A 17,727-nucleotide genomic window follows, 5' to 3' on the forward strand; every position below is an offset into this window, starting at 1 on the left:
TGGTTTCAATATTTTAATTCAAAATAATAATTCTTAATTTAAAAGCTGCACAGAGATCACAGAAATTCAGTTCTTTTAGGAAAACAAGCAAGAAGATTTCTCCCTTTTTGCTAGATTGACAAAACAGACAGCATACTAATGGACAGGTAAAAATCAGCTATGCCAAAGGACTGTCACACAGAAAATCCATTATTAAACTATCTGATTCTTTTTCAAAGCATTAAACATCACCTATTGCATACTTGATCTTCCCTTCTCTTGACTCTCTCTTCCCCAGCTCAAAGGAAAACAAAAGTGACGCTATCTCAAAATTCCAGCTCCTGCAGCCTTCACCCCAAACACTTTTTTTTTCTTTTTTTTCTTCTTTTTTTTTTTTTTTTTTCCTCCCCACTGAATATCTGATGCTTTTCTAGATTCTCAGCTAGGTAATCTTCAAATACCCTGCTGCTCACAAAGATGATACCAGCGCTTAGGGGGCTAAGCATGTTCCAGGAGAATCCCACCTATAAGGAACACCTGCCATGGTTATTTAATGACATACATTTCCTCGGAGCTCCTTTCTTCATTTGAACATCCTGGCAGAGTTTGTTGTTCTTGAAAGTTTCAGAAAATATGGACCAGAATTTCCATTTATCTTGTATCAGTGTAGCAATTAACATTAGTTAGGCCTAGTTAGCATAGCTGTTGGTGTAGGCCTGTGAACTTGAGCTAATATTGTTTCAGCAGAAGTAGACAAAGTATGACCACTCTCTTGTCCCAAACAACAGAATGTACCTCAAATAGCTTATTTTGTGTTTCGGGAAACCACACAAACAGCCTGTTGATCATTAATAAATGTACATGTGTTCAGAATTGTCCTGAACAAGCACACTGTGGGTACCAACAATGGCAAGAACAAACCAGAAAATGGACCCCCTACTGAGGAGATATCCTCTATCCAATCCAATAGCTAAGGAAATCACAGAGTATTTCGGGAGTCTCACGGGGAGAAGACTTTATATATATAAATATATGAAAAACAACAGCCTGCACAACTTCTCTCCTGGCCTGTGCCAGCTCTTCCACAGAACAGGGAAGCAGTTTCAGTCATAAAATTTGCTCTATTTGAGCTTCAAAACTGAGACAGGATCCTCATAAATTTAACAACCATTGTGCTTTTGATCTTTTTGATCTTTTCATCTTCTCTAGGGAAGTGGAGTGGAATAGTGTGCAGAAGAGGTTCTAGTATATATCTTGCTTTCCTAGACAGCGATGGCTGATTCCATCTAACTTCAGTCTTAGATAGTCCTCAAAGCAGCTCCCAGTACAGTACCTGAAATCTGAAAAACTTATTTCAGTGTCTCCTACAAAGATTAAATGATAGACAGCTACCTTAGACCAGGCAACTGGCTTTTAGGTTGTGAATCACTGTGCAGATGTGATGAAATCAAGCAATTATGTTCTGTTTAAAACTTCAGCCTAGGAAAAAGACTTTTGTTGTTGTTGTACCATTATAAGAGCTATACATGTTAATTTTAAGTGCTTTCCTCCTTTTGCGCTCTCTGCTCCCACTAGATAGGTGGCCTCTCTTTTCTCTTTCATCTTGAACCTTATTTCTATTTTTTTTTTTTTTTTTTTTTTTTTTTTACCATTTTGATAAATGAAGTGCCTGCCTGACTGATACAAACAGGCCTATTTCCAAATCACATAAACAGCCGCATCTGTCAAAAAGTTCATCTTCAATGCAATTTCAAAAGCTGAGCTATCCATGCTAGGCGTTTGCAATAGTTCCATACATCAAGCATGCTGCACACAAACGCAGCACACGACGTTAACAGGGAGTGCAACTTCCTATACAAAGTCAAGGGAGAGCACAGTAATAGAAACTGAAAGAAGATAAAATGTTTTGTAGGTAGTAGAACACCAGCTGATCGCAATTTCTCTTTCAAGCCACAGTATACTTAATTTATTTATAGGCATTGGAAAAAATGTTATTGGCACAGTCCTGTGTAGGAAAATATCCTAGCAATGTGCCTTGATGAAAAAGCAGCTAAGAAGGAGAGCTGTAAAGAAAATGAAAAATGATTGCCTAAATATGAAGTTGCATTTTTGCAACAAAATAATGAAAAGCCCAGGAGCAGTTAGGCAATTAAGAGTCAGAATAGCTAAATAGAGGTTACACTAAACACACTGCAATGGCATATGTAGAATTTCTGTTGAGGCAGTATCTAAAGATGAAAAGTAATAATTATCTATATGATGCAAACTATAAATATATTTATATTTCTGATTTCTGGACATTTTACCCACATTAAGGGCCTGTTGGTGTATTTCAGATAGACTTCTGCTTTTCATGCCTTTAACTTGGATAGTTCAAATTACTTTGGCTTGAACAGCATAATAGTTGTCAGCCCGAGTGGATAATCAGATAGGTAAGATGTTTCCTGACCATGTTAGTAAGAAGAGGGGGAAAATGGAAAGAAATTAAAAAAAAAAAAAAGTGATTGCTGAAAAGTTTTTAGGCTTTATCATAAAAAGCAGACTAGCTGGCACTCATGCAAATATGCAATTTGAAGAATTAGAACAAGTAGTCTTCTTCTTGCTGCACAGTGAATGCAAAAAGACAGTCTCAGTATTGATGGAGATACGCACTTTTTTTAACCTCACATTTTTATGGCAGCAACCTGAGAATCACAAAAGATTTAAAAAAAATTCACACAATTAAACAGTTTTCTTAAACCCTCAAGGCTACTGAAGTAACTTGAGCTTACTGAAGTAAGCAATTGTGGAAGATGGACACTTCACAAAGACAACCTAGAGAATGAATAAGTGCATTTGGCTTTCAGTTGTATAAATGGCTTTCAGTTGGATATTCACTGTGGCTATTCAGCACAGTGAAGAGGTGCTGAGAAGCTTAAATTTAAAAAGAGCACTGCTACTTGAAAAACTAGATAAAAATATGATGCCTTTATAAGAGCATACTGCAGACAATCATCACGTGACTATTCTAACACTTGCATTTCAGACAAATTGAAGAAAAACAGGAAGGAGAAGCAAGGGAGAGAAAGAAAGCCCATGAAAATGAATATTTTACAATTCTATTAATGTCACAGATGCAAGGTGGTGATAACTGATAATATCAAAAATGGAAAAGTTATAGAAGTACATATTTTTTTGCATCATGCTCTCCTCTGAGATAGCTAAATATTATCTGGATTTTGAGGATGAACAGGTCCTTGGGTTAGAGTGAATTTACTATAACCGTAAAAACAATTAATGGAATTAACAAATCATGACTAGATTATTATTTATTTATTTATAGATTATTTATTTATTTTAGCTAACACTGCTTTCTTAGGTAGCTTTATGGTTTATTGAAAGAGAAGCTGACACTTTTTTTTTTTTTTTTTCTCCTCAGATGTCTGTATTTAACTCCATGCCAAGCAGGGGTTCTTCCCTTTCTCAGTTTTGCAAACTTCTACAGCCTGTGTCAGCAACTCCTTGTTGCTTAGTTTTAAATATGAAAGGTTATTGCAAAGGTCCTCACTGAACAAAAAAGCAGGGTTATATGCTGGAACCTTCACAGCAAAGACATTTTTGCTCTTAGAGACTAGATATTACATGCATTTTTCTGATTTATTTTTTAAAACCCAGCAGTTAAAACAAAGGAGAAACTCCATGAACATACTGAAGTATCACATTAAAATAATTACACTAATGGTTACTTACATTGCATTAAAGATTTCTGGAATGTGCAATGATTCCTAGGATTGCTTATCTGTACACCCATTTCTAATGGAGTTCTGTTTATCTGTTGTTAAGTAGAACATGGCAGAGGAGGAACTTAGTGAATTAATTGCTCAGCTTATAAATTAGAGCTTTGCCAGGAAAAGTACCCACTAACATTACAGATTTGATTCTACTTGTCCTGCCTTTTGGTGAAAGTGAACATAATAATCTCCCAGTTTCGGGTAGCACTTCTTCTGGATGCCTCCATCTAATCCCACTGATGCACTACGAGGCTGTGTGCATGCAACACAACAACGGTAGACAACATGCCCTAGATAAAATAGATCAAATCCTCAAACCGAGGTTTCATGAAGGATGGTGCATGACAAATTCCGGTCTTCAGATATAGCTTTTCTTTCCCTATACTTTAAAGACAACGTTTGAAAAGTTGAAACACTGAAGGGAACAAGACCTTTAAAGAAAGCTGCTAGCCAATAACTGACAGCACGAAGACACACATCAGTGGCAAGATCCATCGATAAATTACAACCAGAGGACACGGAGGAAAGGCAGATAGTGATTAAATGACTAAATAATGCCCTCCAAAGTGATGCTTATTTTCACCATAGTATGTTTTGGGAAATTTTTAGTGTAGAAGAACACCTGAATACACATTATTTATTTATTTTTATTCACCTTGTTGTGTACTGCTACTGTGCCATTTTGCAGTTTAAAGTAACTTTCCGCATGACAAAGGGCTGCAAGGCTAGAATGCAAGTAGTCAGCTTTGATCAAAAATATTACTATTTTATGCAAACATGTTTAATTTCAAGCAATAAGAACATGGAGGAAAATAGCTGTGATTCAATTAATTCTTTGGTGACCTGGGCTCTCAGGTTTATAGTGGAAGGAGATTTAATTCCTAAATACATGTGCATTGTCATGTTTTATCTAATGAATTGAAAGAGACTAGTTAACTCATTTACACCCAAATCTTTAACCTTAGGGTTAAATCATGACCTTTATTCCTGCCAGGCTAGAAAAAAGCATTAATAACCAAGTGCAGAATCATATATAGGATGTCTTCCTATGTTAGTAAGCAAGTGAGGTCAGAAGAAGCAGTCAGATAAAATAGACTGCCTTTTGCCAGTCCCTGTTTATATTCATGGAGGTTTGCAAGCCTGCGGTTAGTTTCTATCTTAAAGTTTATGCAGATTACTTCCATCAAATGAGAACCTGTATTTTTTCAGATGGTGCCAAAATGTCTGTCAAAAATACCTACACTTTTTTTTTTTTTTTTTTTTTTTTTTTTTTTTTTGTTCCCCTTCTTTGCTTTGACTGGAAATCTGTTTTAAGGAAAACCTTGTTCAGCATTTCTCCTGTGCTCTTTCAATTAAATCAGCTGGTTTCCATTAATCACAGAACAACCACAGAATCTCAGTGCTACAATGGCAAATGCTGGGAAGGTTGCTGGTTCCATTCCCCTCCTCCCTAGCTGGATCAGCTGTCAATGTGTCATTATGCACAAGACATTTGTCTACCGTATTTCAGAACACCTTCAAAGACAGAGACTTCACAGACTCTTTAAAGTATCTCTCCCAATGCTCAACTATTCCTGTCATTATGAGGGCTAAAATTATTTTTTCTGTAATGTATTGCTCCTTGCTATATCCACAATAGACAGATCACAATTCCTCCCCTTCACAGCTAACTATATGCATTTTAAAATAGTTTTTTCCCCCCACAGAGCCACCTCCTCTCCTTCAGTCTTCCTTCCTAGAGTTTAATTTCTGCAGCTCTGATCATATCTGGTACTTTTCTCTGGGTATTTTGTAATCGATTCACACTGTTCAAGAAGCCTGGTACTGAAATCTGGACAATGTATTCCAGCCAAGGTCTCACTGGTGCTGACTAGAGCTAAAGGATTACTCACAGCTATGCACATGCCAGTGCAACATTTGCCTTCTTTGCAACAGAACAACATCGTTGACTCATGTTCAATTTGTAATCCACTGTAATCCCCAACCCTTTTTTAAAACTTTCAGTCAGAATTTACGATGATCCAATTGTTATTCTGTTTTGTGCAGCTGATTGTTCTTACCTCAGTTCAAAACTTTGTACCTGTCCTGACTGAACTTTATCTTTTTTTTTCAGACCATTTATTTCATATTGTAAGGCTACTCTGAATTTTATTGCTGTTCTAATATGTATACAGCTTCTCCCAGCTTGGCTACATTTCTAGATATAATAAGCATACTAATTTCAACATCTGCAATTTAATGAAAGTGGTGAATACTACTACACTCAAAATAGATCACAGAGGAACCCTTCTCAATTCATCCTTCCAGCCTGATGTGGAACCATTGGCAACTACTACCAGAACGAATCTTTCCAAGTGATTTTGTACCCATCTCACAATTATTTCTTTTAGACAATACTTCTTAAACTAGTTTATAAGACAGTAACGTAAGCCAATGTCAAAAGCCCTATTAAAGTCAAGATACATGACACAGCAAGCTTATCCTTGAGTCTCAAGGCCTGTAAATGTCACTGAAAAAGAAATAGATTTATTTTGACATCCATACTGGCTTTATTCATTCCCCCTATCTTCTTGATATTAACAAAACCTTGCTTTAATATTTATTTCATCACTTTTTTTCAGGATTTTAATTTTAAGTCATGTAGTACAATTTCCTTTTTTTTTTTTTTTCCCTTTTTTTGCAACTGGAAAAACATGTATGCTGCTTGTCCTTTCCTAGGCTTCTACAATTCCATACATTTTCAAAGATAACTTTTAGTACCTCTAAAATTATTTCATCCAATTCACTTAACCCTTGGGTCAATTTAAACTGATTTGCAAACATCTAATTTACTGAGGCCTGTTCTTTCCCTAATCCATAATCTTACACTTCAGCTGAGAATATTAATTGCAATAGCCTCCTGATCACAGCTGTCTTTTTAAGTGAAAGACAAAGCAAAGACAGGTAACAATACTTTTACCTTCTCATCTTGCCTTTATATAAGCTTCTCTCTCCACTGAGCTGTGAATCATCATTTTGCTTGATTTTTCTCTTCCTTTTAATACACTCATAGAAAATTATTATTATTAAATCCTTTCCTAAACATCTCATTTTGTACCTGGTTTTCTTTGCTTGGTGCAATGCTTTTTGCTTCTTTGAGTTCAATGAAGTTTCACTTTCTCTAAATAACTTCTTGCCAGCTAAGTCACCAAGAACCGTATCATTAACCAAGTTCTTGGTATTCTTGTGCTTGTGCCCTTTACATTAAGGAAATGCCAGTTATCCTAACTATTCTACCCCTAGAATTTAGTTCTTATCAATTCTCTTTTTACTGAATTCTGATTTTGAAATCACTTGTGTTTACTTCAGCATTGTCTTCCTAAAAATTCTGAATTATACATTTAATGACCACTGGCGCTTCACCTTCTACTTTTGCTCTTCCCAAAAGTTCCTCTTTTTTGATTAGAGCCAAACAATGTCTACTATTAACTCACAACTGTATAAACATATTAAAATACTTTGCAAATTACCCTTGTGACTGTCTAATGATTTAAAACTCATTCTGATGTGCAGCATAAATACTGGATGGCACAATGATAGATTTAAGCCAAATAATGTCAATGCAGGAGACTGTGCCTGATTAGTTTGGCCTTGTTCAACCAGAATACAAACCCTGCTACTGTGAATAATACTTTGGGGTCTCTTTGACAGCAAATAAGGATGGAAGCTTTACGGGCATGTATTTTTCCAAACAGTTAATTTTAAAGGTTTAAATATGCTTCTAAGAACAAATTCCTGTACACTGAGCTGAAGCAAAGGGAGGGAGACTGCTGCTTACTGAGCGATGCCAGTGAGAGCAGGGCTGGGCTGTATTAAATTCCCAAAGATGTATTTATTTCAATGGGAGCTAAATGAGCACTAGAGGGAAGCGTGAATTTCCCTTTGAAAAATCATGTCTGCTTCACAGTCAGTGAAGTAAGAGATATTAAAAGAAAGTCAGCACCATTATTGACCAAACTAACAAGTGCTCCCCAAGTGCTAATAAAATTCTAGACAAGCAACCTATCGATCATTGTCTTAGTTCAAAGCACATCAGCCATAATACCGTCACAGATGGGGATCCTATCTCCGTCACTTCTGATGCCATATTTAATGAAAAAATTGGTTGCTTACAAGCTTATAAGAAATTTAATACTATGCTTCTAGCACATGACAGCCATGTGCATCTGTTGGAGGATATAAGCAGCCAAATGTGCTTGAAATGCCTCTGATGGAAGATAGTATATTTCACATGCAGCATCTCAGCTATTTTTTTTCCTGTTGATTTAGTTAGCATGTTTTAAAATTGTACTGATTTACTGAAGATTTGCAAACATAATTCATGTGCAGTTGTCCTATGAATAAGCCTCTAAAACTAATTCAAATACAGTCAAAAAATAAATTGCAAAATAAGTTATTCAATTGAAATCTGCCATCTGAGGCACAGTAATAGAAAACATTTATTATAAAACTAACATATATTTGTGGCTAGGAATGTGTACAGTACTAAACTCTCTGAAGGGAATTTATTCAGGCTTTTCTGAAAGAACATCTTAACTGGGCTAACAGAAAATTACATGTTCAAAAATAATTGTAGGTTCTATGATTTTCATCCTGCATCACAGGCTTCCCATTATTGTCTTTTTGCTTTTGGAATGCTTATGAATTTCAGGCAAACTTTATTATGCACAGCTGCAGGAGGCTGGAGGGCTTCTGGAATCTGGACTTGCCAGTCAGACACTAAACATACTTAGGTACAATTCTATGCAGGAGGAGAGGAAGCATGAATACCAACACATCCATCTCTAGATATAAAGCTCTAAGTTTGATAAATTCACTTCCATGGGGCTGCTGGACTGTGAAAGTTGCAGGTTATGCTATGCTGGAGGCCACAATCCACTCAAAAGCAGTGTTTCCTCTTCAAAAACAAGGGTAGTTTGACAGTTCAGCCTTTCATTAGTGCTCAAGGGAAATTCTTTGGAACGATAGAGAGCTCGTGCCTGTAATTAATAATGATAGCCAAGTCTACATGAGTATGTCTGACATCAGAGCCACAGATAGGCAGGTGAAGATTTTCCGACAGCAGAGTGGAAGGAGGATTTTTCTTTTTTTTTTTTTTTCCCGACAGATAATGTCCAAAATGTCCCTGAGAAAGAAAGGAAATATCCCTCTCCAGGTTTCTCAGCTAAAGGGGAAAAGAACTGGGAATAAAGACAATGAAATTAAAGAAAAAGCCTGGGAATCAAGGGCGAACGTCCAGCTACTTCTGATGAGGGTCTTCTTTTCCTGAGAAGTCCAGCAGCTTGCAACACTGGGATTTCTGTCACCAGAGGTGGGCAAAACCATGTAATACTTTAGCCAATCTCTATATCTCAGTGCAAAAGATAGTGTTTGGAGTAGGAAACAGGCCAGCTCAGTCCACTGCAATCATCTGAATGTCACAATCAAAACAGAAACAGTGAGACCTGCACTTAATTGTACAAACACACTACAACAATTACAAAGTTTGTGGATAGCTTTAGGAACAGATTCTTGGGAAAAGACTATTAGTTCAACAGAATATTTTTTTTTCCCTTCTTATTGTGTTTTGCTGTTACTAGTAATGGCAGCTCAATGGTCTAAATGTTTTGGATTCAGTGCATCCCATTATTTCCACTGTTCCTGTCTTAGGGGTAATGATGCTTTAAAAAAAAAAAAGAAAAAGAAAAAAAGCCATATGGCAAGGAAAACTGACATAATTCCAGCAACTTTAAACCTAACTAAATGCACTCTTTACTTGTGCATCACACCAGAAAAGTTAATAACATTTATCTATTGAAGCATTTAATACAGCTATTGAGAGGTGGCTTTAGGAGAAATGTCTTGCAAGTTAAATATTTGTTTAGCAGTGTTGACATACAACAACACATGAAGTCCGAATGGGTTAATTTTATGGTGAGTCTGGCAAGGTGCATACATTTAATTACTGTACAAAAATCTCTGATTTGGGAATATCATGCTAAACTTTTCCCCTAATTCCCTCTTTTCTTTCTCCAAAGTAGGAGACTAGGAAAGTATGCCAAGTTAGCTGTCAAGCTGTTTATGATCTTTCAAATGACTTTGTCAAAAAAACAAATAAACAAACAAAAACACCCAACCCTTTGATTCATATTTTAAAAATCCTGAGTACCCTGCCCCTTCCACTCTTCTGTTTTCTGGCTTCTGCAACTCTGACAGAATTGAATTCAATATTAATGACTACCAATCATTTCCAGGCTACACGCTCTCCTGCCTTCTGCAGTCCAAACGCCTCGTTAGCTCGGCTCAGTCAGTAAGATGCTCACCTTTCTATTGGTTTCTCTTGTGTTTGAGATGAATAAAAATGTGGGCTAGTAGCAAGGCTAAAAAATAAATTCTGACTACTCAGGTACTCTCTACTTGCAGCTGAAGCATTGAAGTTGACTTCCCTTGAGAAGGCGTGTTATGCAAAGATACCTTGTGCAACTCTCTAGGGGTTGTTTCAGTAAAAGTCATGTGTGCTTTCTTACAAAACAAGGTGTTTTTTTTTCCTTGAGACATAAATGCAGGTATCTCTCTCTGCATTACAAGCAGAAAGAAGACAGCTAGATTACACTGCTGTTGCTTTTAAATGCATAATTAAGGAATTTAATCTGCTGAATAAAGGTAGCTTTTTTCTTTTAGAAAGCATTGGTTTGACCCAGCACACTCTTCTTTAAAAGATGCAAATGAAGTAAAAGTCTAGAAGTAGAACTCTGCTGATTTTCAAAACCTCTGTCTCCAGTTCATTTTTAAAGTTGTTACAGATATACTGAATTCCCTGGCTGCCTTTATGAGATCACTTCTGACAGGTACTAACCACCTACAGCTACTTCTGAACCCTGCCCTCCCAGCAGCTTCTTGGTGATTCCTCAGTCTGGCTTCCATATGAAGGCTTCACTATATTTTAAAAAGTTATTTTAGAATCTAGAAATATATTTTAAATGTGAAAATACTGTAGACCTGTTCCAAAGAGAGGGTATTCATGTAGGCTAGTTAGCCTAGTGAAGCTATACTCAGATTTCCTGTATAGCCCAGGAGAGATGCAGCCTGCTGTTTGAATTTACCCACTGGAAAAAGAGACATTGTGAAGAGACAGGAATCTTTAGCAGATGTACAAATGTTTATATCACTTCAAGGTATCCATGTGTGATTTTAGATTCTCTTTTTAGAGTAGGTCAGTTCAAAAAATTTTTTTGCAACATTTTTGCCAGGACTTATCTTTTCTTTTTTTCCCCTCCTCTTGGGAAGACAGAGGTTCACATGGCCTCTGAAAGGAGCAGCAAATGTTTTGTTTGAAATCAATAGAATTTGTAATCCTAAATCCCTCTATTCCTTTGAAAATCTCTCTGTGGATATACGCCTTGACCAAAACACCATCTTCCCCTTTCCTTTGACATTGAAGTTCCATTTCCATAATGGCAGAGAATTGATGCTCTTCAGCCTAATATGTACATGTCCCCAGTAATAATTCCTGGGAGCTACATGCACATCATACGTGCTGGGCAATTAAGTATAGAAAGGCACTTAAAGTGAAAATTTCAAAAGCAACTATGTGTCCACAGAGACACCAAGGGGTATTTCCTTCCTAAACAGTTCAGCAATTTTGAAGATTCAAGTCTCTGGTTGACAAAGTTGCTCCCTATTCTGGACAAAACAAAACATTTTTTACTTCTTTCTCCTATCCTTTGGTGGCTAGCCTGGGAACTGTTGGAATAACCGCCAAGACAAAGGAAGTGCAAAATGCCTGATGGAATCTATATTGGAATCAGCAGCATATACACAATACCCTTTTCTTTTGAAAATCAGCTCTGAAATTCACAACTTTGCAACTAGACTCAAAGAACTGCCCCCATAGCATTAGGAAATACAGTAATTACATTTATGGCATTCACTTAAGAAGTTTTTAAAATGAAAGAAAAGGTATGTGAAGACACCTGTTTTAAATTGCATGTTAGACTGAGATTCAGGGCTACAGAGAACCTTTCTAAGCACATATATTGTCACTGAATATAAATTGGAATGGATGCAGATTAAAAAACACAGCTAAAAAATACAGAGATGAGTCAAACTCTTATACATAAACCACCTCAAGCTGTGACTAAATTGGGAATGAGATGTAAGTACGAATATAGCTCTTCACTAACGCATACGACAGACAGAGCAAGAAAGGGAAAAAGTATATGGAAATTAAAAAAAAATACAACCATAAAGTATTTACTAACTTTACCTTGATCGAAAGGCTTGTTTGGATTCCAGTTTCTGAAATAATCATCCTAAATAGGAAAGAAAAAAAATAAACTCAGGGAAAATATAAGCAATCTTTTTAGTACAATTTTATGTAATTAAACTACAAATGAATCAACTCATCTTTTGATCCTAAACATATTCAGCCCAAATCAGACAAAACTGTCAACAGGTTGTGTTCAAAAGAGTAGTAAATGCAGGCTAGAATTTAAAGATTAAAAAAAAACTTGCATTCAGTACCCCAAATCTTCTATCTGACCTGTTTTTCAAAACACCCTTCATTAAGTATTTCCAGACAACTCTGTATTATTTCATATCAGTCTACAACTTTCAGTAATAAAGATAATATGACATGATGACAGCATTGTAAAAGGTCAGCAAAGTAAATCCCCAAATATATATATATACACACATTTGGACACATGCAAATCACACCATTGTGAATGTTCAGATATACACTAATAATAGTAAAAGCACTACACAATTTACAATAACATACAAGGGAACTCACAATGAATGTTTTTGTCACTTGTTCCTACTACTAAATTTTATCTTTTTGGGACTTCTTAAATCTGATGTAAAGGTATGATCACACAGTGAGCTTTATGTTTCTGTTTTATGTAATTCTGATTGTGCTGTAAAACCAAGAAGTAGGAATTGTCAGCGTACTTGGCCAAATGATTATTGTTGCAAATAAGCTTTTTCCATGCTTTCTCCAGTCCTTTCCATGTCCCTGAATTTGTATTCTATGTATTTAGCAAATATATACCTGTAGGCAAAGTTTCCCCTACTTCAGAGTGCCATCAACCTGTGAAGAACTGGGGTTCAAGAGATTCAGCTTCAGCATATTCTGTATATCTCACTTGTCCTCTGTGAGAGGGAGCAATAACAACTGAATAATGTATTTGAAGTGAGGAATCATGGAAGATTTTTATAACACTGTTATATTTGTCTTCATGTTAATCTTTATTTCCTTTTTAATATATCCAACATTCTATATTCATTTCTTGAGGGCTGCCACTGAAGAGATGTCTTTATCAATTAGAATGACATTTACATTTCTTTTTCGTGCCAGGAGGGTAACTGAAAACCCATCAGTGTGAATAAAACACCTAAATTATTTCTTCCATAGGACTTTGCTTACCATTTATCTCTAGTTAACTGAATTTCACCTGCTCCCATGCTATCCAGTCACTCTAAGCATTACCCCACAGTTGACTGGAGGAAGGCAGGTTCTCTACGCCTGCACTGAGCGCCAGACAATGTGCCTTGTGGCACTGCATTCCTTTGGGATTATTATGGCTGGGGTGAGAAGCAGAAACTACTAACACTGATAGCATGGAGAACTGCGGATGCTCTTCTCTGATCTGGAGGCTGCCAAGGACGGGCAAATGCTGCCTGTAATGAGGGTACCTGTTGCAATTCTGTACGCCTTTCAAAAAGCAAATGTATTTGCTTTCTCCAAGTGTATTCATGCTGACTATGCTGTGTCTACCCTGACTTCGTGGACAGCGATAGCTTTCCACAGTAACTATAAAGATTATTATTCATAATTTATTTCAGATACATCAGAAGAATCTCTAACTTTTCTCTTTAGAAGTACAGGGTTCAGCACCAGAAATAAAATCACAGACTTGCCTTTGAATTCCACAGCTTTGTTGATACAAAAAACCCACCAACTTCATTGTGATACACTGCTTTGTAATGGATTACAATGTACTGCTAAATTCACCAAGCATTAATCACTTTCTAGAATAAGGTGGTTTATTTATTTATTTATTAGGCTTTTGAGCAATTTTTTTTTCTGGTAACAAATTATTATTATTATTTTTGCCTGTTTACATTCTAGGTGTTGCTTTGCTGCTGGGTTTTCAGCATCAGAAACTGTTAAATAATTCAAATCCCAAGAAAGATTTCTTATGCAGTTGGCATATGGAACCAATTTCGAAATAAGGATTGGAAAGGGGGTTTATCTCAATTTCAGTGTCAAAGGAGTATTTTACAGAAAATGCACCTTGCTCATAAAAAAAAAAAAAAAATCTACGAAAACACTCATCTCTTCTGTGACCCTATTCCTTCTCCTTTTCTCCTCTATTCAGGCATCTACATTGCTTTTTAAAACTGAAGCTACATCTATTTTAGAATTTGCCTAAAACTACAGGATGATAATGCAGGGAAATACACAGAAACATATATAGAAAAAACAAAACAAAACATAACAAACAAAGAAAACAAAAAACCACAAACCTAAAAGACTGGAACGGAAAAAATCTTTGAGATTTTCAACATACAGAACTCATTAGTTGTAGGAGTAAATAATGACTACACATACATTAGAGCAATCTGGCTAACAGCAATTAAAAGCAACTTATGTCAGCTAGACAACAGAAAATATGGCAGTAGAGTTTTACTTCACTATCAATACCAGAAAAACCTGTAGCTGAATAGACATAGAACTGTAAAGGTGAAATTCATCCTGTAGATACCACTGAGCAGAAAAACCATGTCTCATTTAAATACCACCTAAAGTTCTGACTTGAAAAATGGACAAGTCTTTGCACTAGGATACTGCAAAGATTAACCAGAAATGACTTTTGTTGGGAGGAGAAACTCCCAACATCCCCCAAAGGATAACTTCACTTCGCTCTAACTTCCTCCAACAGAAGAAGTATGTTGATATCACAACATACAGTACCTAAACCTGTATACCATTCAACATAAAAAATAAATAAATACAAGAAGATTGATTAAAGAGGTTTAACATTCACATTCAATAAAATACCACGATGACAGCACAGAAATTGATGTTTTTGAATTTTCTCCTCGGAAAGGCATTAATGTGTTTAAAATATCTTGTACCTGCAGTAACCTATGCTATCATTTTAATATTAACATGTTAATAAACCAATATTAACACATGAATAATTAACATGTATTAATACACGTACCATTCATAACAGCATTAATAGTTGATTAGAAATTAAGGTATAATATGCAATATGATATGCTGTAAATACTTCAATTCACTCTAAGGACATTTACAAGTTAAAAGCAAAAAACCTACCTCAACTTCCTGAATAGGCAAGCATTACAAATGAGAAAAGAAGAAAGAATGAAATTAAGCAATGTAAGGATATGACATTCACTGATTTTATCCTCAGTAGCCTTTAAAATGTGGAATCACTTATTTCAGATGACCTTAGCCTTCAAATGAAATTATTTTCTCTTTCTTTTCTGACCTTTGCACCTTGGCTGTCATGGCTCAGTTTCCAGCTGCTGTGCTATTAGCCAAATGCCATGCTATTAGTACGTTTGCCTCTCAAAAAGTACCAAAAAAGACACTTTCATTTCCTTTTGGCTGACAAAAGCACCAGAAAGTATTTTTGCACATATTTATCTGTTACATACCTGATATGCGAGAGAATTAAAAATGTCTTTTTTCCCTAAGTGACTTTAAAGACTATTTGTTTGATGGATTTGGGAGGGGAGGCAATGGATCCATTTCAGTACCAGAAACAGCAACTGAAAAATATTTTTACGAACAAATATTTGAAAGTATCTTTCTCCTTGCGTAGAGTTCACACTTCAAGGGTTTTGCCTATGGCTCAGTGACTGTATATGACTAGATCAATCCTTTAATTAACTCGGGGGACTCGGCACACCTAAATTCATGCATGAAAAAAGGAGAATTGATACTGCAAACCAAGCCTGGATCTGACTGCCTTAGCTCAACCTAGCACCGTACAAAAGTGACATGTTGGCATGACCTCTGTACACACCCAGGAATACACGTGAACCCCAAACTCTAGAAGTTGCCCATCCCTCCCACACAGCACAAATGTACTGAAGAGTACCAAAGCTCTACTCCAGGTCCCTGACAGCCCCAGTCTCATCTGACAGATAATGCTCAGCTTCCACTGACAGGAAAAGAAATTTGGCATAGCCCTGCCTTCTGTTCCCACTGGGTGCTGGATGAGGCCTTCGGCAAGAAGCCTTGTAAAAGTCTACTGGCTGCTAGGGCAGACATCAACCCGAGACGGAGAGGCAGGTAACCCAAGATGGTCACTCACAAGGTGAATAGCTCACAGGCTGTTGGCCAACTTTTGGCATCTCCTGACCTGATTTCAATTGCAAGGCTTGCGACAGGAACTGTCTTTTCAGCTCTGAATCTAATAATCAACTAGCGCTATGGACTCTTACATCAAGCAGTGACCCTCAGAAAATTTAACTGAGAAATAAGTTATCGTAGCAAATGAAAAATGTGTAGAAAAATATACATTGATAGACTTGGACCTCACTTCTTTATTACATTTTTACTGTTTTGATTTGCGCAATCCGGAGATGAGATAAAATAAATTCTGAAGTGATTTAAAACCATTTAATTGCACCAGACATGATAAATGGTTTCCTAAACAGAGGAAAATATTATTTTATCATCCAATGCATAGGCGTCAAATCCAACCAACTTAGATTAATATGCCATCAACAAAATCAATCAAGAGAATAATCATATGTTAAACTAAGCATGCAAAGGACATATTAAAAAGTCCTAGTTTAAAAGCTCACAAAAGCTTTCTTGGCCTCAGGCCTCACTGCTTTATACAATATCCCACAGATGTCATCAGAAGTTTATGCACACATCATCTACCTAGGTGCAATGTAAAAATTGACTAAAAAAAAAAAAAATATCAAAAACCTCATAGACTGGGTTCTGATTTGTAAAAACCAAAGCTTGAAGCGGATACAACATGTGATAGTGTCCTATCACTCATAGCAGAAAAGTTAACAAATAACAGTTGACCCCAAGACCAGTAGAGTAATGACTTGCTTCCTATTACCCTCCATTTCACTCCAATAACAGTAGTAAAAAACAAAACAAACCCAACACAACTGAAATTAATGTAAAAACATGAATATGTTTATAGACAATCACCTATCCCCTACCCCCACCACCAAAAAGAAAAAAAAAAGTAAACAGCTTCTGGTTCTCCTGAAGATTAAGTATTTTAAGTATAAATCCCACAAAAGCTACTTAATTGTCAATTCAGTTATTACCTAATACTTTTGGAAGAGTTAATAAAGCGTGGTTAATTTAACACAGGCACTCCATACGTAATTTATTCACTTGCCTAAAAGAACCCCTTGCAATATGCTCTTGTTTATAAATAGAAGTGAACACTAGCTAAATGCGTGCATAAATATTTATATTTTACTGCTTTAATTGAACTTATAAGTTATTTGTAGGAATCAAGCAGAAAAGAGATGATAACTGAAAAACCTCCCCAGAACCCGTCTCATCGGCATCTCCCAGAGCCAGCTCACTTCAGTTTCCTCCCCCAAGGTTTGGGCAGATTGCAGGGACTTGGTGGCAGCGTCCACAGCCGCCATGAAACCCCCACTGCCTGAGAAAACCGATATACAAAGGGCATAACCCCAAGGACTACCAGATAACCTTTTGGATGTAATCTTTGTTCCCAGCTCCTCCCAGCCAACAAGAGCATAAATTTCTAAACATCTCCAGGAGGGACGTTCATTAACACCGGTTTGCAGCCTGCTTAGTATTTTCCTCTTCCACCCTCCATCTATGATTAAACCTTTTACCCTCATAAAGACCAGCTGGGAAAAGTGGTAATTACCAGCTCATTGCTTTTTTAAAATTAGCTCCAGAAAGATGCAG

At 36.4% G+C, this 17,727-nt stretch overlaps 1 protein-coding gene across 2 annotated transcripts in view; it reads right to left on the reverse strand.

Moving 5' to 3' along the window:
* SPOCK1 (SPARC (osteonectin), cwcv and kazal like domains proteoglycan 1) overlaps positions 1-17,727 on the reverse strand; it is a 285,128-nt gene that overhangs the window by 178,061 nt on the left and 89,340 nt on the right. The window contains exons 3-4 of one of the 2 annotated variants that reach the window (XM_032196944.1): positions 15,115-15,123; positions 12,034-12,079 (exon numbers count right to left, since the gene is read on the reverse strand). In XM_032196944.1, the coding sequence (XP_032052835.1) occupies positions 12,034-12,079; positions 15,115-15,123 (55 nt within the window). The remainder of the gene's footprint in view (positions 1-12,033; positions 12,080-15,114; positions 15,124-17,727) is intronic. The other variant, XM_032196945.1, reaches the window with a different exon arrangement.

The sequence above is a fragment of the Aythya fuligula genome, chromosome 14, assembly GCF_009819795.1.
Source record: "Aythya fuligula isolate bAytFul2 chromosome 14, bAytFul2.pri, whole genome shotgun sequence".
NCBI lineage: Eukaryota > Metazoa > Chordata > Aves > Anseriformes > Anatidae > Aythya > Aythya fuligula.